General features: G+C 38.2%; 1 protein-coding gene across 2 annotated transcripts in view; it reads left to right on the forward strand.

Moving 5' to 3' along the window:
* The window catches only part of diaph2 (diaphanous-related formin 2), a 428,253-nt gene extending 420,467 nt beyond the window's left edge, over nucleotides 1-7,786 (forward strand). For both annotated transcript variants that reach the window (XM_030144879.1, XM_030144880.1), the window contains 2 exons: nucleotides 3,036-4,839; nucleotides 5,297-7,786. In XM_030144879.1, the coding sequence (XP_030000739.1) occupies nucleotides 3,036-3,174 (139 nt within the window). In that variant the 3' untranslated portion in view covers nucleotides 3,175-4,839; nucleotides 5,297-7,786. The remainder of the gene's footprint in view (nucleotides 1-3,035; nucleotides 4,840-5,296) is intronic.
* Nucleotides 7,787-24,632: the final 16,846 nt, after the last annotated feature.

Below are 24,632 nucleotides of genomic sequence, written 5' to 3' on the forward strand. Positions count from 1 at the left end.
TTGTAAAAACCTCGATGGATGAGTGCAAGTGAGTTATTCTGCAATGCAGGAGTTCACACTTTTCAGGCTCTTACGAGAAACTTAATGTACAAATTTATCTGTCGATTGAACGGTTGTCAGAATTCCATCATTAGGCTTCTGACAAATCCTAGTCATAGTTCGGTGCGATACCAGTCATCCCTGTGGCGACACTGGTACAGTTGTCTTTTATAATATTGATGATGTTTTGTCTGTATTTTTAATCCATTTTTAAATTTATTCTGTTTGTTAATTGCCTGTTTGTTTTTTAAATGGACTCCCAAGTCTGCAAATAAAGATGATGATGATGAAATAGCGCACATTATGCGATTATACAAAAAGGGTGCATATTCACCACAATAATAGCATATTTCCGCGCAAAATACGCAAAATATGTGGGGCTTGCATGATTTCATAATCCCTGCATTTTTCTGCATAGTTTAAAAAATGTCACATTGTAACTTGACAGCAGTTACTGTCCTCAACGAGCTGCAGGTGCTGCCATAAGTCCCGCCCCCATCCCAAAGCACTCACAGGTGGTCAGTCTCACAGTAGCCTCATGCAGCCATCTGAGCTGCAGTCAGAGCACAGAGGAGACCCACTAGTGATGGGTGGATCAGCGGGTTCCCTGTGGGGTGGGTCAAAAAATTTCACTTTATTTGCGGGGCGGGTCAGATAATTCCACAAGAGCAGGACCTGCGGGTTGAAAAAAAACCCAACCCGCGCATCACTACTCCACATCCACAGAGGAAACCCACCACTCCATGTCCACACCAATGAATAGCACATGCTAAAAGCCGCCGCTGATCTCACGTACAGAGTTGGATGTAAATGTAAATGTTTCTTCACTGTCACACTAAAATAAATCACTGCATTTGTGGAGGGGATCTGAAAAAAATAATGAACCTGAATTAGGGCCAGACCAGTTACCATCATTTCTCACATTGTCATTGACAGTGACTCTTTTTGGACCTTTTAGATGATTAATGCTGTGAGGTTAAAACAGTTCATACAAAAAATGTTAAAAATATTATAGCTATAGCAAAAAATGTTCCTGTTTTACTGTGAGTTGTTGTTGGCTCTTAAGTGAAGCGTAAAGTTAGAACTAAACTCTAAGTGAGTGTCTCTTTTGGGTATTTTTATGGCCCCAATCCCAGGTAAAGGAGGAGGGTTACACATAGAACTAGTAATTCCAGCCTCCTTAACAGACTTTTGATTAAATTTGATATGCGAACTTTTCACAATACAGGAAAAAAAAATATTTATGTAATGTGGGTCTAAACAAAACATTAGTCATAAAGTTACTTTGAGAAGTGATGTGATGTAGTGTATGCTTACTTCTTGCATGTTTGCTTATTATGGGATGTAATTAGACATTTTTCATTTAGAAGTAGCCTAGTTAGACAGCGTGTGGGAGAAGAATCGAAATGTATGTTTTTCAAGTTCCCACATGTTCAGGGAATCGGGGCGGCCGTGGTTCAGATGGTAGAGTGGGTCATCCAATAACCGAAGGGTTGGCAGTTCGAATCCCGCTCTGTCCATGTAATGTTGTGTCCTTGGGCAAGACACTTCACCCTCCTTGCCTCCAGCTACTCACACTGGTGTATGAATGTGTATGAATGTTCGGTGGTGGTCAGAGGTGCAGATTGGCAGCCACGCTTCCATCAGTCTGCTACAAATGTGGTTTACCTCCACCAGAGGGGGAATGTGAGAGCGAATGAATAGTGGATCCTCTGTACGCGTTCATAGAAAAGTGCTATATAAATCTAATCCATTATTATTACAGGGTGGGGAAGCAAAATTTACAATATTTTGAGGCAGGGATTGAAAGACAGTGTATGACCAATTAGTTTATTGAAAGTCATGAGACTTTATTTGCCACAAGAAAATTTACATAATAGAAAATGTTTTTATTCTATGTGTCCTCCTTCTTTCTCAATAACTGCCTTCACACGCTTCCTGAAACTTGCGCAAGTGTTCCTCAAATATTGGGGTGACAACGTCTCCCATTCTTCTTTAATAGTATCTTCCAGACTTTCTCGTAATAGTTTTGCTCATAGTCATTCTCTTCTTTCCATTATAAACAGTCTTTATGGACACTCCAACTATTTTTGAAATCTCCTTTGGTGTGACGAGTGCATTCAGCAAATCACACACTCTTTGACATTTGCTTTGCTGATTACTCATGTGGGCAAAAGTTTCTGAAAAGGTATGGATAATAGTGTTAGGTATGATTATGACATCAATATATGTTTGGTTTCAAAACAATTGACGTAGTGCCTGCTGAGAAAAAACAACTAAATGTTCATTGTAAATTTTGCTTCCCCACCCTGTATATTTTCAGAACTTTTGTAAATTCCAACCATTTCACCGAATAAATCACATTAAAAAAACATATTCCAACCCATAATCAAGAATTTTTCCGGAGGGACTGTTTATACTTCCTAACACCTGAGTTATTCTTTTTATTTTTAATTCATTTCTACAGCTTTTATTCAACAGACAGTGTGATATTGTCGCATCCTGCAACTCTTTGAAGCCTTTGTTCGTTGCCCAAATACGTTCCATACATACTGTAGCTCTCTTCATATTATTCCTCTGCCACAGCTTGTTTTTCCACTTATTTATTTGTACCTGCATGCATCCATTTACTTTGTTTTCCATGCATATGCTGTATCTGATCTGAGAATAGGTTGAGGGGCTCTTGAGTGGAAGCCTGGATCAAGAGCTGAATGAGTTACTATGACACCAGACACAAGCACCTCCACTCCTGCAGCTTCCTCTGTTTCTCCGTCCTCCCCTGCTGCTCTGCTCTCAATCAGCTTGGATTTACTTCATGTTGTTCCTACTGTTCTCTCACCGTTTCTTTTCTCAGTCTCCTTTAGTTTTTCCATACAGTCTTTCATTTAGTTGAGCTCCTGCGTGCCAGTATGGATCAATGTAACAACACTTTCTTGTTCTTTCTCAGTCTCCCACTCTCTGATTCTCATTCTCTTGTTGTTTCATTCTCTTAACAGACAACCGCCGCGCAGTCCTGGAAAGGTCTCGCTCACGCCACAACGCAAATCACCAACCTCGATGATCGCCCGCGCCTACCATAAGACGCTAGATAAGTGCCAAAGAGGCCTGCGAGGGGGAGACCTGGAAGACATCTGAAGGAGGGAAAGACCACCCCTCACTGTGGCGACCACACACACACAGGAATACACACACACGTTCATACAAAAAAGTTCTCTCAGACGTACACACAAAGCACCAAGTATGGGAAAAAAAAGCGGAAGAAGGTCCCACAGAACTGAAGAAACTAGAGTACATCACACACAGACACTTAATTTCCATGCTGTTCTTCTGAAGCCTTACATATTTATTCACTTCTTCCTCATCAGTCTAAGATAGTTGGATTCATAGGAAAGGGAAAAAAAACAAAAAACAATAGACCGCTGCTGTTAAGAGAGAAAGGATTCCATTTCTTGAAAACCCATTTTGATTTTTGCTAGTTTAAACCTTCTAATCTAATCCTTTTCTAATCGAAATACTACATTTTACACGCAATTTTGACATAAAACATTGAGTGTGTTGAAAATAGAGATTCTGCTAAGATGGACTGCGCCATAATTTGAGTTTATCATTCAGGAGAACATACTGCAAACAGAGCATTCAGCAGAGGGGCAGCGGGCCAGCTGTCCTTTTAATGGAAAAACAGGGACTCAACACCCATGTTGGCAACTCGCTACCGTTTTTCTTGAACAACTCGCTGCCGCTTTGACATGGGAAGGAGTGGCTGTTTGTTGCTGTTTTATTTTTCTTTCACTCCCTCACTTCAACCAGCGTCAGGACAATGTTCGTAAAATGAATGATTTCAATTCATTACGTATCCCACAAAGCTACAACTGGCCCCTGTCAGTGATAATATTTCACAGCATATGAGTCATGGATCTTAAAACTGTAATCTCTTTTTGACAAGATGCATTTTATTTTTAGGTCTGTCACACCCAAACAAACAGATTTCTGACCCCAGCTTGCTTTTGTTGATGTGAGAGACTGACATACGTCTAAATGCATATAAAACTGCCTTGTAGCGTTAATACGACCGTGTGACCGTTCCAGCAGCCACGACATCTATCACGTTTATATAAAAATGCAAAAAAAATGATATATTTAATTGTAATCTGCATTTAAAGCTGTTGTGTTTTGATGTAAAGCTATAAAACACTCCAGCTGTATCATCCTATTAGTGATGTAAACTCTCCAATTTTAAATCCACTGGTTTTTAATAAAACAACAAAAAAATAAAACAAGATTAAGTCTGCAGGAAAGCCATCAATACAAAATGAGCTCAAATCACTATCATATGAACACAGCATCTACATAAAGGAATATTTTACTATTTTTGGCACATTTAGTTAATGTTATGTGAGATTAATATTCTGGTTAACCACTGAGAAAATTCAAAATAAAGCAAAATGTGAGATGGTTGTGATAATTTGTGGATAAAGTGTAAACCTTAAGGGGGTAAAGACACTAAAAACACTAAATGACAAACTTTTAACACTTTGATGGGGCTTTTTCACTGGAAAAGTCTGCTCAACTCCCATCAACTCGCACAGCAGTTTTTGCATTTTCATTATATCCGATTACAAACCACTAGGTGCCATGAGTTTCCAGTGAGCTAAAGCTAAATTAATAAATATGGCTTTGTCAATACTTAAGCAAAGCTAACAGGAAATCTCCCAAAAGTTAGAAGACAATTTTCTATTTGGCTCTATCGTGATAAATCTGATCAGAGATTTTAGTCTTAACAATTTTATTTTCTGGAAAAATGTCTCTCAGACTACGTTCAGACAGCAGGTCTTGATGCTCAATTCGGATTTTTTGGTGAAATCTGATTTCTTTTTTATGTGCTTGTTCATATTACACATTAAATGTGACTTCTATCAGTTCTGAGTATGAACAGAATGTGACCCTGAAGTGACCCGCATGCGCAGAAGAGGTCCTGATGTAATATGTGACTTCTATGTTTACAGAAGTAACACTCCTGGGATGCAGAATTGTGACATTTGTCGCTTTTCAATGAAGTAAAGGTCGGATAAATGCGACCTGGCCGTTCAGACTGAAGTCGCATTGCAAAATATTTGATATGTATCAGATTTAGGACCACATATGAAAGTGACCTGGGTCGGATTTGTGCTGTTCAAACGGTCTTTAACAGATCGTATACAGTTTAAATATGGGCAAAAAAATCGGATTTGGCCCACATTTGCCTGCAGTCTGAACGTAGCCATAGCTGCAGTCAGCTCGAAGACGACATCAGTATGTTTACGACACATCACCACGGCAACAAGCTACACTGACAGAGCACTATACTAAAATAAAGTCGAGGTTCAGCCGATACATCAGTGGAAAAGCAGCATAAAAGGTCCTGGTTCGAGGTAAAATCAGCGACCCCAATGTTTCGTTGTTTATTGTGAAGAGTTTTTGTTTTTTCAAATAATACAGTGATTAATTTTTGCACTGATGTGTAAGAATAATGGCTGAGATTTCACCGCAAGGGATGGCTTACACAGGTACATGTGATGAACCGATGATATGGACGCTATAATTAGCCTCAACCACGGATAAAGACAGCTACATGGCATTGTTGTGACTTAATCTATTAATCTGCACAGGGCATGATTAAGGGCATGTCTGCATTCATTAATGAACAACAGTGGAAGACAAAATGAGGCCCAGTTTCCAAATAACCTCTGTTTTATTCAATGGAACCATTTTTACCACAGTATTGTAAAAGTGACAAAGACTCGGTGAAACACACACAACTTTTTTTTTTTCCGAATGTGCAGAGTTTTATGCATCTAGTTCCTAATATTTTATGACCATGTAAAGAAAAAAAAAAGTTTAAACATAGCTGTAAGCTTTGTGCCAAGGACCCACTGTCAGGCTGTTTCTTCACGTGTACTAGTTATTCATATATTCATGCCTAGGGTGGCTGTGTCCCCTCACTGCCCTAAACTGTAAGCAGATGCTACTAAAAACAACCATTGAATCCACATGGAGTGTGGGTACAACCAGAGTGATCCACTGAGGGGTACAGCAGACAAGATGATGCGTGTCTTAGCAAGTAAGTCTCCCAACGCCCTTCAATTCCCCAGTACTAATGGCATAAGTGACCCTTTTACAGAAGCGGAATTTGTTTAATAATACCATCACCCTGCTTTAAGCTTTGTGTCTGTGTGTTTGTGTCGGGACGGGTGTGTACGTGCACGCCGACTCTGTAATCGGAACAGGAACTCGGGCAAAATAGGATTCAGTGTGCTTGAGTCTTGGGCTGAATAGATGGAGCTTTTTCATTTAAACAATCTGCCAGCACTAGTCGTGATGTGTCTCTTTCATGATGCCCCCTCTCCCCAGCTCGCATGCTTCTAAAAATGCAATTTTACACATCATCTCGGCTCAAGGTGCACCCAAAAATGCTGCGAGAAGTCTGCATATGTAAGAAGACAATAACTCTCCTTTGAATAAGATTCAAGCAGTGGCAGAAAGGAAGTAAAAAAAAAAAAAAAAGAGGGTTTGTGCTTTAGGGATTCGACATAGATCAGAGTTTTAAGGATGTGTCGTTACAGCAGTGATTCCCTTCTTCTAATCGCGACTCGTCCTTCGTGTTCTGCACCATCACACCTGCTCACTTTAGAAGCATTGATTAAGATGCAGATCCTTTCTAAATATAAGTCCTCTGTCAAATAACACCGGTGTCCACAGTGACATTTGGTGTTATTGTCACCGCTGACTGGAAACAGAACATGCCTAAATAATCATCGGATTGTTGTTGACAATTCATATAATCTATTTTTCTTAATGATTTGACTGAAAGGTTTTCCCATTTGTTATTTAATCAATTTATTCTTTCCCCAATTTGTGCCAACTTGTTTTGAAATGCAGTTCACAGAAAACAGTATAAAAAATTTTACCAGGTTTTTTTTTGTGTTTTATATCTCAAAGGGAGTCCAGGTTTCTGTCTGTGGAGCTATAAACCAGAAAAAATGTACAGACATTTAAAAAAAAAAAAAGAAAAGAAAAGAAAAACGAGAAGAAGTTGTTTTTATTTTAACCATTTTAATATCTGTACGATTAAGAACAGTCATTTAAGGTAGATTTTGATGTGATTGCAAATGATAGTGGTGGTATTTCTTAAATGCTCAAACATCTTTTGTAAGATGCCATTTATTTGAATTTTGACAAAACTTTTGTAATGTCCCCCCTGTAGAGTAAAACAAGTTTAGAGCTTCACTGTTAGTCATTGTAGAAGTTTCATGTACGATCCCTGTCAACACATATTCCTTTCTAGTGATAAAACATCAAACTGAATACGAATCACGAATGCAAATCCAATAAATATCAGGTTTGTTGCCATTGAATAGCTCCAACGGTGACGGAAATGTACTCAATTTCTGAATTCTTTTCTGGTGAAAGCATCTACATGGCAGCTAACTGTCCAACATAAGGGAAACTTCTACAATGACAGCGTTCTTCATCATCCCTGTAAGTGATTGTTGTATTTCTCCCCTCTTCCCGTATTTTAGGGTAAACAGAATTCTGTGTTTTTAGAGCAAATAGCAGGTGAAAGATCCTGAACTGTGTAAAACAGGCCTACGCGTTTAGGCTGATCATCCCATCGTCTGTAGGCCTTTAACTAACGAACCTGAGTTGATGACGTGGCTTGTTCTCTTGTTGTGATCGAATGAACGAGGAGGCAGGGGTATGAGAGATATATCAAAAACTGTAAAGGTGCCATTTTGGAATGAATTAAAAGAAAAGTTTGCGATGTAACTTACACTCACTGACTGTGCACTTTACCTCACAAGATATTCTGCTCAGGCAGAGGAAGAGTTATTTAAGATGCTTAAATATAAGATTGCCACTAACAGAGTGAACTATTTGCAAAGTATTGCTTCTGGTAAATAGTTCCCAGCTGCCACATACTCAGTTTCTTTCCAAGTTTGCGAGTGCTTACTATTGATTTGTGAAAAACCAATTGCGGCAGAATAAACAAACATTGCTCATAACTGTTGACAAACCCTGTCCGACCATGATGTGTAAGCTGCCATATCCCTGCCTACCTTCCTTGTTGTCATTGAGTATGTTTTATTGTCACAAGAAACATTTATATTTGTAACATTTTAAATTTATTTGTATCCTTAAGAACATGAAAAAAAAAAAACAAAATGGTTATGCACACTGTCCTTCCATAAAATATGTAATGGAATATGATACTAAATAATAACCACTTTGTTATATAAACTGATTTCTGAAACAGTCTTTGTCTCTTTGTCTTGTTTTTTTATGTAACACCTCTCATCGTCAGACTTCGGATCAAGTTTTGTTTGTTATATATTATATATTTTTCTCCTTTTGTTTTGCCTCTGGGTTAAATTACATGCTCAGTTTGCTTTGTGGCAGGGCAGAAGATACCTGCCCCAGTCTGACGTATGGACAGGCATTACAGAGAGCTGTGGGTGTTGGCGCTTGATGAATGGGACAGCTCCTACCTATAAAAGCAACATATTTGGACCTTGGTGTCTCCACTGCTTTATCTTACACAGCGTCAAAGGCAAAGTGATAAGGCTGTCATGTCCGACAGCAGCTTAGGGAAATTACAACACAGTCAGAAAATTCATATACAGAAATTGCCCTTTTTAGTCATTTTTCAGATCCTAAAATTTCCTGTGTGACTGTGCATTTTCAAGTTAGAGGACAAGGAAAGTCCAAAACTTTGTGTATTGTTTAATAGTGAAGGATTTTGTACAAGGAGACTTTTACCTGGGTTTAAACCATGGGGGTCATACAAGCAGGTCAGACCAGGAAAATAACAGGCATTAAATAACCTATAAATAATAGTTTTTTCTGTGTTTTAGTGTTTAAAAGAATTACATTATGAGAATGTGAATAACCTGAACAATCACGTACAACCTGAATTTTTTTTTTTTCAACATTCTTTTTAAAGTCATACAAGAAAAAAACAATGCTTTTAGATTTTCTAACATAAATATAATACCCATCCCATCCCTCCCCCCACCCTACAAATTCTCAGGTAATGCATCCCAATCTGAGAATAAATAAACAAACAGAAGCAATAGTATTAGAAGGTATGACACTCATCAGGCATAAATACTTAAACAAAAAGAAAAAAACCTGAAATTTCTTCATAAAAATTGTATGTTTCAGTTCATTATTAACACATCTTACAGTGGATCTACAAAAGGCATAAAACATGTAGTAACAGGCAGAATATTGTTAAAATTATGCTTATGTTTCTTTAAACATTTCAGGTTCATATTAGTGAAGTTTATTCATATTTTATTGTGAAAGGATACTTTGGAAATGTAAACATTTTCAGAATGTAATTTTACTTTTTTTTCCCCACATAAACCCAAGATTTAAATTTGGAGTTGTCATTATTTATATGTTGTTTTGCTCTTATTTGACTTCACAGATCACACTGGGATGTATATGGCTCCTGAACAAAATCAAATGTGACTGTGACTGTTAATATCTCAAGCAAGCAAAGTTTATTTATTGATATAGCACCTGTCACAGACCAGAAAAGTCACAAAGGCTTCACAAAGAACAATAAAATACAAAAGGGTCAAAACACAATATTCGAAATCTCTGACGGGACATTTTAGAGACAATTTGACAGATTAGTGTTGCTAAATGACCTACATTTTTACTTTTAAATGCATTTTTGCTTTAGTTGGACCATAAAGGATTATCCAAAAACAAGAAGTTACTTCATATTGAAATAACTGTTGGAATGGCAATCAATTAAAGTTCGCTCTCTGACGGGACATTACTGTGTTTTGACCCAAAATGAAAACAGAGATACGATTACAATCACAAAAAGGTATGAATTAAAATAAACATGATGGTCCTATAACAAACCCTATTGTAAGTTTTGCACTGAAGGGCTGTGCGTTAGGCGCCCAGGTTTAAATAGACAAAACAGGAAACATGCCTGATTCTATTCTAAGAACTGAGGGTTTAAAATGAACCAAAAAATTAATTTAGGCAGTAGTTTATTTTGGTGCAGCTCATATTCGAGTGTGCACATGTGGCTGTGTTGGACTATTTAGACTCCAGTGAGGCTTTTGTTTTCACGCCTGTGTGTTCATCTTTGTCTGGCAGTCTGGGTCCCAGGAGTGAGTGTCAAATGGCAGGGCAGAGCTGTTCATGTCTCAGCCCCTTAGTGTTACACCACCCCCACCACCACCGCCACCCCAACCACCCCCACATCCACCAAACATGCTCAAATCCAACGGTGTGTTCTCCCTGCATGTGCCATGTCCCACTTCCCCACTGCAGCGAGACGACGTAAAATAAAGCCTGACACGGGGAAGTAACCCTGTGGCCACAAGGGCCTCTCAGTTGTACACACACACACACACACATATACACATATACACACACATATACACATATACACACTCAAAGCTCTTCCTTTGAATCTTGGGACTGATCTTCTCTGAGTCTCTCCTCCTCCCAGTGAGCAGTCAGACAGATGGAGATTCATCTCTCAACAAGCTGTGATCTGTGTTTAGAGATGTGTGCTGGAGAACACAACTCTAATTAGGTTTATTGTTGATCTTGGGAGGTTAATTTGTACTTGGCTGCAAGTAAACATGCTGAAAGAGGCCAACCTAGTTCCTTACAAGGCACCAATATCGCAGCTTAAAGAAAGGGCGGTGTTTTTATCTTCCTGACTTTCCAGGTGATTCAGAAAGATTACACCCCCCATGCTATATTTGTTTGGTTGGTGTAATTGCGCTTTGTACTGCGGGTGAGAGATATGTCTTGTTTGGGATGGGAGAACCAGGAATGAGATAAGGGGAGGTGTGTTTGTCTAATGAGCTTAGGGTACAGTCTTGTGTGTATGTGAAAGGTATTATTTATTTATTTTATCTTTGTATTTTATTTTTATAACCTCCGAGTAAGTAGCCTTGTCAGACTCTGAGAGATGAGCCGAGCCCACACAAGTTCTCCTTCTCTCCCCCCACCCCCCCTCTTTTTTTTTTTTTTTTTTTTTTTCTCCACGGTATATACATTCGAGGTTCTAATGCGCCCAGTGATAGATCAGTTGTCAGCGGGTGTACAACATAATTATGTTTCATTTTGCATTTCCGCCTACTTGAGAATACTGTGGAGATGAGACAAAGCAGACAGTAACGATTCCCCCCTTACCTGAGCTAGTTCTGTCTGAGGAGAAATTTTATTCAAGCACCATTTTGCACTTAAACATGAGAGTTTGATAAATGCACCGATGTGTGTTCAAGGCGAATGGGTGTCTCGGTAAATATATCTCTGAAAGAATTTTCTTGTCTAATGTTCTGCAGGTGCATGTGCATGCCCCGAGCAGCTCAGTGTTGTCTGTATTTATAAGTGTGTCAAATAATGTGACCATCTAGTTTAATGCAAATCCACAAGTTGCAATGTTTTTTTTTTGTTTTTTTTTAAAGAAATGTTAATAAGCAGAGTTTAATACTGCTTATAATAAAGTATGGGGGACTGTGGTCTGTGAATGTTTTAGTCATTTTATTTGATTTTCAGAATTATTTATTAAAAAACACAAAGTGAGTGGTTATTGATTTCTGTTTTTAAAACAATTGAAATACTAAAGGGGATGTGTTATTATTATTTTTTAATCATTTGGTGTTGTTTTTTTCTTTTACAGAGCAAAAATAAAAGCTTTGGTAAAAAGAAATACTGTATGAGAAAGCTGGTTTTATCATTTTCTGATGCCAGCTGTGGTCATTTATAAGGCAAAAGCAACAGCCCTGATGTTAGCTCAATTATAGCACTTCAGGGGTAAATAAAGGGAAACACAACTGAGCAATTGATTCTCCTTTTCTTCTATCTCCTAAGGCTGTTAAAGCATGTCAGGCATTTTATGGAAAGTCTTAATACAGCCACATTTAAATGTGTGAAACATTTGTACCATTTGTGACAAAAAGGGGAGCATTCACTAGTTTCTTCACGTCTAGACCACATTAGACTGGGTCCCAGTCTAAAACCACTAGTCTGGATTATCCCAGAGAGAAATTTAAAATCACTTCTTAAAACCTGTGTTCCATTTATTAAACAAAACTCATATCTGGACCACATCAGGTCATGTCTGGGTCAGAAACACGTCCACACTGACACCAATAATTTTTGTAAACAGATATTTTCTTCCTCTGGTTTTAGAAGAAATTCTATCCACTCACCCTTTTTCTTAGAAAATATGTCAGAAACAACTACAAAGTGGTTCAAACGCTTGGACAAACCATTATTTTTGTTGCACTTGAAACTATGAACACTGAGGAGAATTTAACCAATTTATTATTACAATAGTTTTATATTTTGCCAAATCAATTTTAGAATTTTTCTATGTGGTTCCTCTTATTTTGATGTTATTTTGAAGAGCTTTTATTTTGGAAATTTGTGTTAAAATGACGTGACCTCTGACCTACACTCTCAAAAACAGAGGTACGAGATCAGAACATTTATGTACCTGTAAGTACATTTTTTAAGAATGTTCTCTCAAAAGTACAGTATTGGTCTTTAGGAGGCCAGAATTGCACCTTTAGACTATGAAAAAGGGTCCAAAGTTACGTAAAGTACACATTTGTACTATAAGGTACCCTGCAGCTTTAAAAAATGTGTGCAGACCATGAGAATAGGCTGTAGGCTAGGAGAACTGAACAGTAGGCCTAATTATAGTTTCAAACATTAGGCTTATCATACTTTAATTACTCTATATTATATTTAATAATAGTTTGTGTTTTAATTTAATAGCCCAATTAGCTCAATGATAATAGCCTAATAATTTATTTAGCTGATTAGAACCTCTGATTATTGCCATAATCTCTGTTTTATCAAGTTTTCATTCACACCTCCATGTCTTGATGTCGTAGCTTGCCTATGCCGCTTTTTTTTTTTTTTTCTCAATTAGGCCACTGGTTCAAACTTTAAACATCATGGCATTATCAACTATATGAGAGTTTTCTTTCTATGTGAAGTACTTAAGGTACAAAAATGGACCATTTCAAAAGGGTACAGAAATGTCTCCCAAAAAAGTACACCCCCAGCGACAAGCATTTGTACCCTTTTACAAGCTGGTACCTCTATTTTTGAGAGTGTAGGAAGCATCATTTCCTGTAGAGTCATGTGACCTCTCTCTATGCACAGCCCACTACTTCCTGAACTTAAAGCAGCTCCTTTAGTTCCTGTCCTTCATGATTGGACACACTGATTAGTCCAGGTGTGTCTGACTGGGCACACCTGGGTTAATCAGTGTGTCCAATAACAGTTCAGGAAGTAGTGGGGGGGGCCCTGTGCATAGAGCCCATTGTTTTCTGGATCCTGACAGAAGAGGTAAAGTTGATCAGTGATCTCAGGTACAGGGGTTGGACAAAATAATGGAAACACCTTAAAAAATCAACAAAATATAATTTAATATGGTGTAGGTCCGCCTTTTGTGGCAATTACAGCCTCAATTCTCCGAGGTATTGATTCATACAACTTGTGAATTGTTTCCAAAGGAATTTTAAGCCATTCTTCAGTTAGAATACCCTCCAACTCTTTTAGAGACGATGGCGGTGGAAATCGACGTCTTACTTGAATCTCTAAAACTGACCATAAATGCTCAATAATGTTGAGGTCTGGGGACTGTGCCGGCCATACGAGATGCTCAACTTCATTAGAATGTTCCTCATGCCATTGTTTAACATTTCTAGCTGTATGGATTGGGGCATTATCATCTTGAGGTGAAGGTGTTTCCATTATTTTGTCTGAAGGCTAGTATCAAAATACTGTAAAATATACCTTACAGAGGTGTAGATTTCAGATGGTAAAACCCATTCACGGTATCAGCAGGTTGATTTGGGTTATGTTTATTTTTTTAAAAGTGCAGGTTTTCCATACTCTGACTAGACGTTTTTCTTATGCCAGAAGTCCAGAATGTTGGTGGTATAACCAGAATGATGGTATTGAGTCTTTTTTTTGTTTTGGGGAGGAGGGTGGGGGAGGGTGCTGTTTTCTGTACTTGTGTTTATTTGTTTGTTTGTTTGTTTGTTTTTGGGGTTCTGTTTGCCCATTTGATAGGTATGCGTTTATGTGAATGTATTTGTGGGGATGCCACCTGGATGGGGGTGGGGGCAAATTCACAAATTTTGTAAAAAAAAAAAAAAAAAAAAGGCCTTAATGGTGTCAATGTTGTTATGGAAAAATGATATAGTTGTTGAAAAAAAGTGCAGTTTTTTTTTTTTTCTTCCAAATGCTAAGTTTCCAAATGTAGAACGGTAGCAGTTTTTCCATTCAGTGTGTTGTGCTGTTCCTTTGCTTTTGAAGGTGAACTTAAGGAAAACTGGACACTGAGAAGAAACTGCTGGACTGATTTGTCTGTTTGTTACAGGTATGTGAGCTCCTGTATTTTGTTCTTTTTATTTATTTTTTTTGTAATATTGTGTTTTGTGAAATACTAAAAATTGCTGCTGATGGGGTTCGAAATCATTAAACTAGACATTAATTTAACTGTTCGATCTGTAGGAGACGCATTTTGTTTTATTCAGTGGTTTGTCTATTTTATTGCTTCATTAATTTTGATTTCATTGATTTATTTATTTTGAGCATGCAAAGAAACAAAACAAAATGAAACAAAATAAAACATTTAAATGAACAGAATCTATCTTCAAGCACATAATGAGTTATCACTTAATGAAGATAAAACAAAATTTATGGTTTTTGGTGGTGCTAGGGGAAATGATGATATAAAACTGAAAATTAATGAAATTGAAATTGAAAGGGTGTATGAAACAACATTTTTGGGAGTGATTATTTACCATAAACTCTGTTGGAAACCACAAATAGAATATATCAAACGCAAAATGTCCAAAGCTGTTGCGATTCTTTATAAACCTCGAGACTTGTTAAGCAAAAAATGTTTGCATATGTTGTATTGTTCACTTGTAATGCCATATATGTCATACTGTGTGGAAATATGGGGCAATGTGTATAAAACTAATTTAGACCCAATAATTAAACTTAAAAAAAAAAAAAGCTATTAGTCATAAACAAAGCTGGTTATCTCCAATCAAGTAATCCACTTTTTGTAGAATCTGGTTTACTAAAATTTTTTTGACATTGTATATTTAAAAACAATGGAATTTATGTTTTGCGTTATAAGTAAAAACCTTCCTTTTTGTATTCAGAAAATTTTTAAGAAAAGGACATAATAATTTAAGAGGGATGTTTGTGTTTGAAAAATGTAAAGTAAGAACAAATGTTAAATATCACAGTGTTTCAATTATTGGTGTCAAGCTATGGAATGAACTGAAGGATGAAGTGAAATTGTGTAGCTCACTGTTGAGTTTCAAAAAGAATTTAATTTGTCTAATTATGAAGGGCTATGAAAGTAATATGATTACAAAATAACTTATTACACTGAATGTAGTATAATTTAAGTTTAAGTATTTATCTGCTGCAACTTAAGGAGTGGACTTGGACTAAGGATGTGAATAGGAGAAGCAGAAATAAGCTTCCGGCTTCAGCTTCTTCCTTTTTCAGTTACAAAATGTGTTAATTTTATGTTTGTTTTTTTAATATGTAGGTGTTTCGTTTTGTTGTTTTTTTTAACATGTATGTGTTTTGTATTTTGTATTTAACTGAAATAAACATTTATTCATTCATACAAGTCTGAATTTTGCATGGTCGAAAAGGAGTAGGAAGAAGTATAAACTTATTTAATCCTACCCCTCAGTGCTTTTACACCTTTATCGCTAACTTGATACAAGAATCAAGCAATACTATTTTCCTAATTTTAGCATCAAACCACAACAAATACATAATGCAGTAACTGAATTATACACAACAAAATGCTCATGGCAGTACAGTCATACAGACTCAACAATTCAACCATTTTCTTCAATAATTACAGCATATTTATCAGTACATCATCCATAAACAAACAGACCTCATTGTCATTATTAAATACTGTACCTCTTAAGAATCAATTCTTTATATCTGTTTTTAAACTGAATTATGTTTGAAAAAAGATATAAAGAATTGATTCTTAGAGTAATGTAATGTACTGTCCTGTGAGGAGACGTGTGCTTGTGGAAACTGGTTATGAGAAGTTGCTGTACTGATTTTTATGTGTTACATACAGAAAAAATTCCCCTGTTGGCAAGACAGAAGTTCATTCCCCACCATCCACAAACACAGCACAGAGTTAGCAGCAATCCCAAGTGTCAGCCATGTACAATAATACTAGACATAGAAGACGCAGAGGCTTTAGTCTGTCATAAAGGTAAGCTGCAACAACAAGTAAGTTATTAAGAGCTGTCTTTTTGCTGAATCTCTTAGTCCTTGTGTGGGTTATATAGATGTGAGCACCTATCCCAGGTACCTATGGGTGAAGGAGGAGTAGACTCTTGATGTGTCACCACTTCATCACTGGGCTGAAAGTTATACACAAGTTAGCTTAAGGCAGTGTTTTTCAACCCTGGGGTCGCCTGGAATTCAAATGGGGTCGCTTGAAATTTCTAGTAATTGATAAAAATAAAAAAAAAAATATATGGTGGGTTGAGAGAGGAAAAAATCACAATACATAAAAGCTGAAAATGAAGCACTGTGGTACTGTTTATCTTTCACATGTTCATTGTGGTCAGTTTCAGATGCTGCAGCTCTTTCATAATTCATAGTTTGAGTTCTTGTTTGTTCAGTATTAATTGTCAGCCTTGTAAATCCAAGCTGGACTGACTGTACATATCCTGACCAAGGAAAATCAAATTCTCACTGTGTGCAGTAATCTACACCTGGCTTTTCTGCATCTGTCCATAATAATATACATTATGTAGCCTAAATATCATCTAAAATTAATGTTTATTTGCAACATAGTATAGTAAACTATTACATGATCAAAAAACTTAATTTTAACAAACAAACAAAAAAAGTCTCTGTTTTGAATGTCTGGGGTCACCAGAAATTTGTGATGTTAAAATGGGGTCATGATCCAGAAAAGGTTGGGAACCACTGCCTTAAGGGCTTATTCATGCTCTACGTTAAAGACGCAGATGGATACAGACAGGCTGTTCTGTCCGTCCTCTGCGTACATTCCGTATGTAATTCAGTCCATTTTCTGGGAGCTTGCACATGTGAACCCAGACGGAGAATACAGAGCACTACCATTGGGAACTGTGGGGGCAGTGTTGACATTTGAAGAGAATATTTTCCAGAAATAGTGGAACTTTTCAAAGAGTGACTGTGTGAGTTAGTGACAAACTACTAACATATTTATGACAACTACCCTTCTCGATATCTACATTATTATCCACATTAGTAAAACCTCCTGTGTCGTCGCCATGTTTGTTATTATTATTATTGGGTTGTTTCTTCTTCTTCTCAAAAAACTTTACTCTTCTTTATGGTATTTAGCCAGTATGGTAATTACGAGCGGCGCCCTCTGGTGGATTGATTGAGAAAAGCTCATTCCAACACACTGGGCATATTGGAAGTATGAAGGCAGTGAGGCTTGACAACATTAGAAACGGACGTACATCTTTACGTATGTAAAGTGAGCATAAATGAGCCTTAAGAGGGGCCGTAGGCATGAATTGGCAGCCACGCTTCTGTCAGTCTGCCCCAGGGCAGCTGTGGCTACAGGTGTAGTTTACCACCACCAGAGGGGGAATGTGAGAGCGAATGAATAATGGATTAATAATGTAAAGCACTTTGGGTGTCTAGAAAAGCGCTATATAAAATCCAATCCATTATTATTATTATTATTATTAGTAGTAGTAGTAGTAGTAGTAGTAAGAGTAGGTTGGGCTTTTGGAAGTGCATTATTTATAATGTGGATTTGATCATTACACTGGTCCGGTTTGTTTTCCTTTGGTATCCATGCTGACCTCATACACTGATTTATACATGTAGATTTGATGTTTCAGGTGCTGGTTCATTACACAAAGAAATAACAGACATGTAAAATCCAGTGTGATGCCATCATTTTTCAATTTTCAGTTTGTGAAGTGTTTCTAAAAATCTCATTTTTTGTGAACTAAAATGCGTAATCATGTGGACAAGAGGCTCAAACACAGAGGGATGCATCTATTTGGCAAAATATTTACATTAGTGTAGATGTGGTAATAAATTGGTCAAGTCTGGACTAAATCATCCCAGAGATGTTGAGGTCATTTTAAAACACAGAGTTTGATTATATAAACTTTTACTTTTAAGACGTTACCTATATTTTACAGGGTGGCTGAATTGTGTGAAGCCTAGAATAAATGTGTGTACAGAGATCGATGCCTCTACTGGATCTGCTTTTAGCCTACTCATCCAATTTCAGCTGTGTCAACCATCTGACTATGACATATTTTTAGTCGTCTCTTGTACACTTACAGGCACTCAGACAGGCTCCCTTCAAACCACCAATCTGCCGTCTTTATCTTGTACTTTTTTTTTCCCAACCCTGGAGTCACTGGAACTCACTTGTCAGCGTGTTTGTCCAGTCTGCCCTGGCGGAGTGTTACTACTTACAAATCAATACACTTTTTTCAGTACATGAAATTTTAAAATGATCCAGACAGCAGATGTGTCTGCCGTGTCACTGTTCTTCAAGTGTAAGGCATAGTGACTTGTAACACTATGTGCAATAAAGCTACTTGACACTGAGTGATGGTGGCATTAACCTAACCTGGAAAATATATTAGTAGAAAAATCATGTCAAGAGTTAGTGCTGCGGTCTGGGTCACATTTCTATACTGCTGATAAGTGCTGGTACTACTGCATTCAGCATGGCATTTCTATGATCACAGTTCATTGCTCCTTCTTATATCTCCTTTTCTCCATCCTGCCTCACCCCACCCACATCCAGGAGACATGGCTCCCAGCAGGGAGAGGGTCAGCTCAGAGGAGACTTCAACCTGTCAGAAAAAATTCACATCTAGCCCCTCATGCCTCCCTTCACCATCCAAGCCCTCTGTCTCCCACGTCTCTCGGCTCCCTCTCTGGCACCCATCACTCCTCTTTTCCTCTGCTACCCTCCTCCTCTTGCCATTTGATTCAGATCACTGAGTTAGCCTCCGTCTTCTTTGTCTGAGACTCCATTTTGCCTGGCAGATGGACAGGAGGAGAGGAGATGGGCTCACATGGAGGGGAGTGTATATATATGTGTGTGTGTGTGTGTGTGTGTGTGTTCATGAGATGGAAGGAGAAAAAGAAAGGGAGGAGAAGAGAGGCTGAAACTTTTCTGGGAGGTAAAATGTCAAACAGCAATGAAGTGAGGAGACTTTTATCTGTCAAACCTGTGTGAGGTCTTGTCTTTCAGGCTACTGAGTGACAAGGCTGCAGTTAAAAGAGAAGCGAGATGCAAAAGTGAGGGCGACAGAATGAGTTTACCTCTCATTCGGTTAGCTTGTCATACAGCATCAGCCTTATCTGTATATGCCCTATTTTACCTTAGCCAGTCTGTGATATCAAAATACGTTTATTTTTTTTCTCTCTTTTCCAACATTTCCAAAAGTCAAATGTTAATCATCTACACATTTTTCTTCAAAAATAGCCAACATTACTAAGATTAATGATCAAAATGCAGTCTTTTTCTGGTTTGTATGGTCTTTTGAAGTCTGAAAATATGGCCAAAAAGTATTCCAAATGGCTGACTCACTATACACTCACTGACATGTCCTACATTGCTCTACTACTAAGCTCATGCTCTTAGCCTATGGCAATGCCTTCACACACAACTCAGATGCAGGCCTAAGAATAGAGAAGGGATTGATGGATGTAGAAAGGGAGCTTGGTAATTGAGTAAGTGCCCTTCTGGATGTGAAAGCCTGATTTTTTTTTTTTTTTTAATAAAAATCCTTTCTTAGAATCGTTTCACTCAAAAGTACATAAAAGCTCTTTCAAAGTTTCCTTGTGTTCTTTGCCCTCATCGGAAACAGTCCCTGCGGAGAATGTAGAAACACACAAATATGCACTCCCTCCTAAAAGACTAAGATAAAAGCTTGACCCCACAAATACAAACTTACATGCATATGCACAAATAGGTTCGCATACACACAAACACTCATAAAAAATAGAGGGCATTCCATTCAGGCCTCCCGACAGTGTTTTCCAGCCCTGCGTCTTAACCCAAGGTTATTAATAATGCTCTAGTTGAAACATAACAACTCATTTTGCACTGAAAGGTTTAAAGTGTGCGAGCAAGCAACAAACAGAGTCTTTTCATCTTGGGTGTGCCCGGCAGCAAATAATGACCTGCAAGCCTGTCGAATGGCCATCAAAAATAAAGTGAGAGGAAAATGTGTGATTTTGCTCAGTAGAGACTTTTGTCACTCAGATGTGGAAGAGTATGGGCAGAGGGAGTGGAATGAACTGCTGTAACCTGGAGACAGAACCTACAGCGTGATGTCAAACTAATGCTCCAATGTCAGTATTGAGCTTCTGCTGCCTCTTTGAATGTTTCATCATGGTTGCATTTAGCAATTCATTTCTTTATCAATGTACATTAGTCATGACAGGAATTCATAGATTTCAGAATGCTGACATATAAGTAAGAAAAATCAAAATAAAAGCAAGCAATTTTAAACATTTTAGTTGTACATTTATTCATCCATCAGATCAACAGACAAAGGGCAGCAATTTTTCCAATAATTACTTACTTTTTTTAGTCCTTTACTGATCAAATGTATCTTGTTGGAAAGAAATATGCTGGAGATTTATATGACAAATTTCAACAAAGTGACAACAATCTTAATTCACCCTGAAAATGCAGTAATCTGTCTTTAGGGAAACAGCAGTTTTATTGTGTACTTCAGGTAAATTTTCACATAAAAATGGATAAGAAGGAAATATAAGGGTGAATCACATTGTTTTTATGCTTGTAAATAGATACTGTATGTCTGCTTGGAATGGGAGGACCTCAGGAAGAGTAGCTGATGTCCTGCATTGGCTAATTGGGTTCTAAATAAATAAATAAATAAATAAATAGGTAGGTAGGTAGGTAAGTAATTTTCTGGATGTTTTTTGACAAAATTTTAACATATTTCCACATTACAGCACAAAGTTATATTGTATATTTGATGAGCCCTGTACAATGTTAACACACCAGACTATCAGCACACTATAGACAAGCTAACAATCAGCTGATGTTCAGTCTTTTAGCTGTAGTTTGATGCTGTTGGGTCCATTGTTATTGCACTGTGTCTGGTCAGTTTCCAAATGTGCCTTGTTGTCTACGTTGACCAACTTAGGCAAACACTTCCTCTGACCCTTACCCCAACTAAATATGTAGCCTGCATGTCAGAACACAGATAACACTGCCAACACTTACCACTTCTACACCGAGACAAAGCATGACAACACCGCTTCCCCCCTCCCACCCTCCTTCCTCCAAGCCCATTCTGGTGCCTTCCTGCTGTGGTGGCATGTCGCCGGCACGTGGCCATTCACCTGTCCCTACCCACATGCCAGGTTAGTCAGTGTCACCGCATAATGATGTGTGTTCATACTCTCTTCATAGTGTGTCCTTCTGGGGAGTAGAGGGAGTAACACAAGGTGACTGTTGATATTAGGATGTAGCATTTGCTACGCTGGGGCGCCTCCCTCATTGGTATTTCATGTAGAGTGCGGTCGCATTCGTCACGTTTCATAAACTTCCTTATTATTCACTGGCGGGGAGTAATTTTGTTCTGCCGCTCGCAGTTGTGAAAGTGAGATAGCAGGAGAGAGGGAGGGATGACACACTGAAATCCTTCTAATAATCATTCTCGCTCTTCTTCATACATGATCTTGTTTATCAGAAGAGCAGGTGGTTGAGTGCCACTCACCTCCCTCTGCAGCCCAAACACATGCTCGCTCTGTGAATCCTACGGGTGATCATCTGTGAATCCCCACCCAGTTGCAATACCTCCATCCAGGGTCTCAAGATAATCAGCAGGCTTTCTCAAGCTTAGGCAAACAGAGTTGTCAGAGGAGTGACACATACAGTCACGCCTAAGGGAAATGTGGACTTACAGCAGGAAAGTAATTCATCAGTGGGTTCATGAATCAAGCAGTGTCCCTCAGGCCTGTGGCACTCCGGAAGCTACAAGGAGCAGAGGATTTGCTTTTACCGATGCTTATGGCACCAATGAATTGCTTAAGTGCGTGCCATATGCAGCAGGTAGCTTTCTCTGCACACGTCCTTGTATATCTTTGTTTAGTTGCAGAACGTGCCCATAAAGCCAAGCATAGCAGCGAGAATTTTACGCCAAGCAGGTGGCCATGTTGTACTCAGCCAGAAAGCATAAAAAACAGCCTGCCCCCGGCAGCTGCCTGGCCATAAAACACATTTATACCATGATGTCCGTGCTCGTCCCTAAAGTGTGCTTCAGGATACGGGTCCAAAAAAGTAGAACCTGGTATATCAGATGAACTTGAGTCAACTCTGAAAACAAACAGACAAACAAACGAAAAAAGACTTTGACCTTTGTAACGGAAAGACCTTCCATTGTTCCTCCTGTTTGAGCTAAAGTTGCCAAAGTTCACTACACACACAGTATATTGTTCAGTACAGTAAAGAATACAAGTTTGAAGTAACTACTCTTCAAACTTTCTGTATGACTTTTCCGTTACCCCTCTTCTATTTTCTGTGCGTTCCTTTGTTCCTGGACCCTGGGCCTCCTCCCTTCCTTACTCTGCTCTCGAGTAAAGTGCCAGTGAAGTTGTCCCTAAGGCGGTGGATGCACTGGAGCATAAAGTGTGCCACAAGGTGGACTGGCGTATTAATGGAGTCCAGTTAGAGCGGCTGACCTGTGAAGCAGTACGGTCAGCTGCTAGGTGAGCACGCTGCTGCTGTAAATCCCAAACAGGCGTCCCCTGTCTCTCTCTCTTTCTCTTCTCCGTCACGCCTATCAGCCACCACTTCCCCTCTATTCTGCAGCACCCACACCGCAGCTAACAGAATGTCAAGTCAAGCTATGTTACCGAGGCCTGACGGACCGGTCAATAGGGTTTAGATGTTCCAAGTTGAGGTTGTAATTGCTTCTGTTTTCTCCCTCCCTTCAGCCCCTAATGACAGGAAAAGAATAATTTCAGTTTTAAGGAATACATATATGTTTCCCTGCAGAGTTAAGACGCTGCTGTGATTTATGACCATCATGACACTGGGGACTAATGTTATAGCCCGCAGAGAATGCAGGATCTCTTTGTTCCCTGCATTGTTATTCCTATGAGTATATGAGTATGTTCTTAACCTCTGAACAGTGACTGATTTATTTAGGATCTTAAGAATAAAAGGGTTAAGAAAATGGTCAACTGCACAATGGAATGTAATTTATTTAATGAAGCTGACACATATATTTACCATTATATACACTGTACAAATGGTTTATAATTAAGGCTATTGAGTTTAATGGAAAAATAATCACAAATAAGTTAGAATGCGTTATAACAAGTTTTCATGCATCAGGTTCATTATTTGGCCATATAAGGCTACTGTTGCAGTAATTGCGACACAATGTATTCTGTAAAATCTCCAACCGTGCTAGTTGCTTGGTTGACTACATCTTGTTGCTTCCTCAGTTAGCACATTATAGCATTTATTAATGATGTTCTACCATTTATAATTGGTAAGGGAGCCTAATGGCGACGTGTAAAACATAATATTGCCAAAGCTTTAGGGTATGAATGTGTTAATGTGATATGCCAAATGAAATTTAAGAAAGTAGTGAGATATGCTGAATGTCAAATTCTACTAATTCATTAGTAAACAGCAGATGAAGCTGGTGGGTGTAAATCCTGCAAATGGAGAAGATAAAGTTAATTCAGTAAACAAGACGATATGAGGCTTAATGGTAGAGGTCAATCTGGGCTAACTGGCAAGCAACAGGTCAGTGTTCCCTGTTTTTCAAACGTTCAACAGATTATTAATTATTTATACAGCTAATTAATAACCTGCTCTAAACCACTCATAAATTCCTCATTAGGGTAATCTTATTATAAAGCAACACCCTTCAAACCATCTACAATTGCTTAGAAATTAGAGTGGACATGCTGATGAGATCACACAGAATAAAGGTGTAAATATGTCTCTGTAGTTCTGTCACGATTTTATTTCCTGACAGACAGTCTCAGGTCACCTCTATACATGTTATGTATCAGTCCCTGTGCCCATGTCTAAACCCACCTTGCAGAATTTGCTTTCAATAATGTATAAAAGAGGGCACAGACTTTGCATGTATTGTCAGTGCGAGGACATGATCTCTGACATCTGGAGCCGTGCAGGGCTCATACTGAATGATAATGGCCTCTCCTCCTTTGATGAATTATTAAATTCAAATTGTTTTGCAAACAAAACATATTTGTTAACACAATGAAATCTGGGGTGAAAGCTAGAGCTTTATCAATATTTAATTTTCACTGTAGACAACAATATAGCCTTTGGCCAGTTTCTGGTACATAATTAATGAAAGGGCAATAGAACTAACTACATATAAAACAACTGCAGCTGTCATATCATATAGGTTTTAACTCTCCAAACCACTATTCTTATTTTACTGAAGTATTAACACAAGCCATTGATACAGGATGGTGAGTTT

This window comes from Sphaeramia orbicularis, chromosome 10, assembly GCF_902148855.1.
Source record: "Sphaeramia orbicularis chromosome 10, fSphaOr1.1, whole genome shotgun sequence".
NCBI classification, from domain to species: Eukaryota; Metazoa; Chordata; class Actinopteri; order Kurtiformes; family Apogonidae; genus Sphaeramia; species Sphaeramia orbicularis.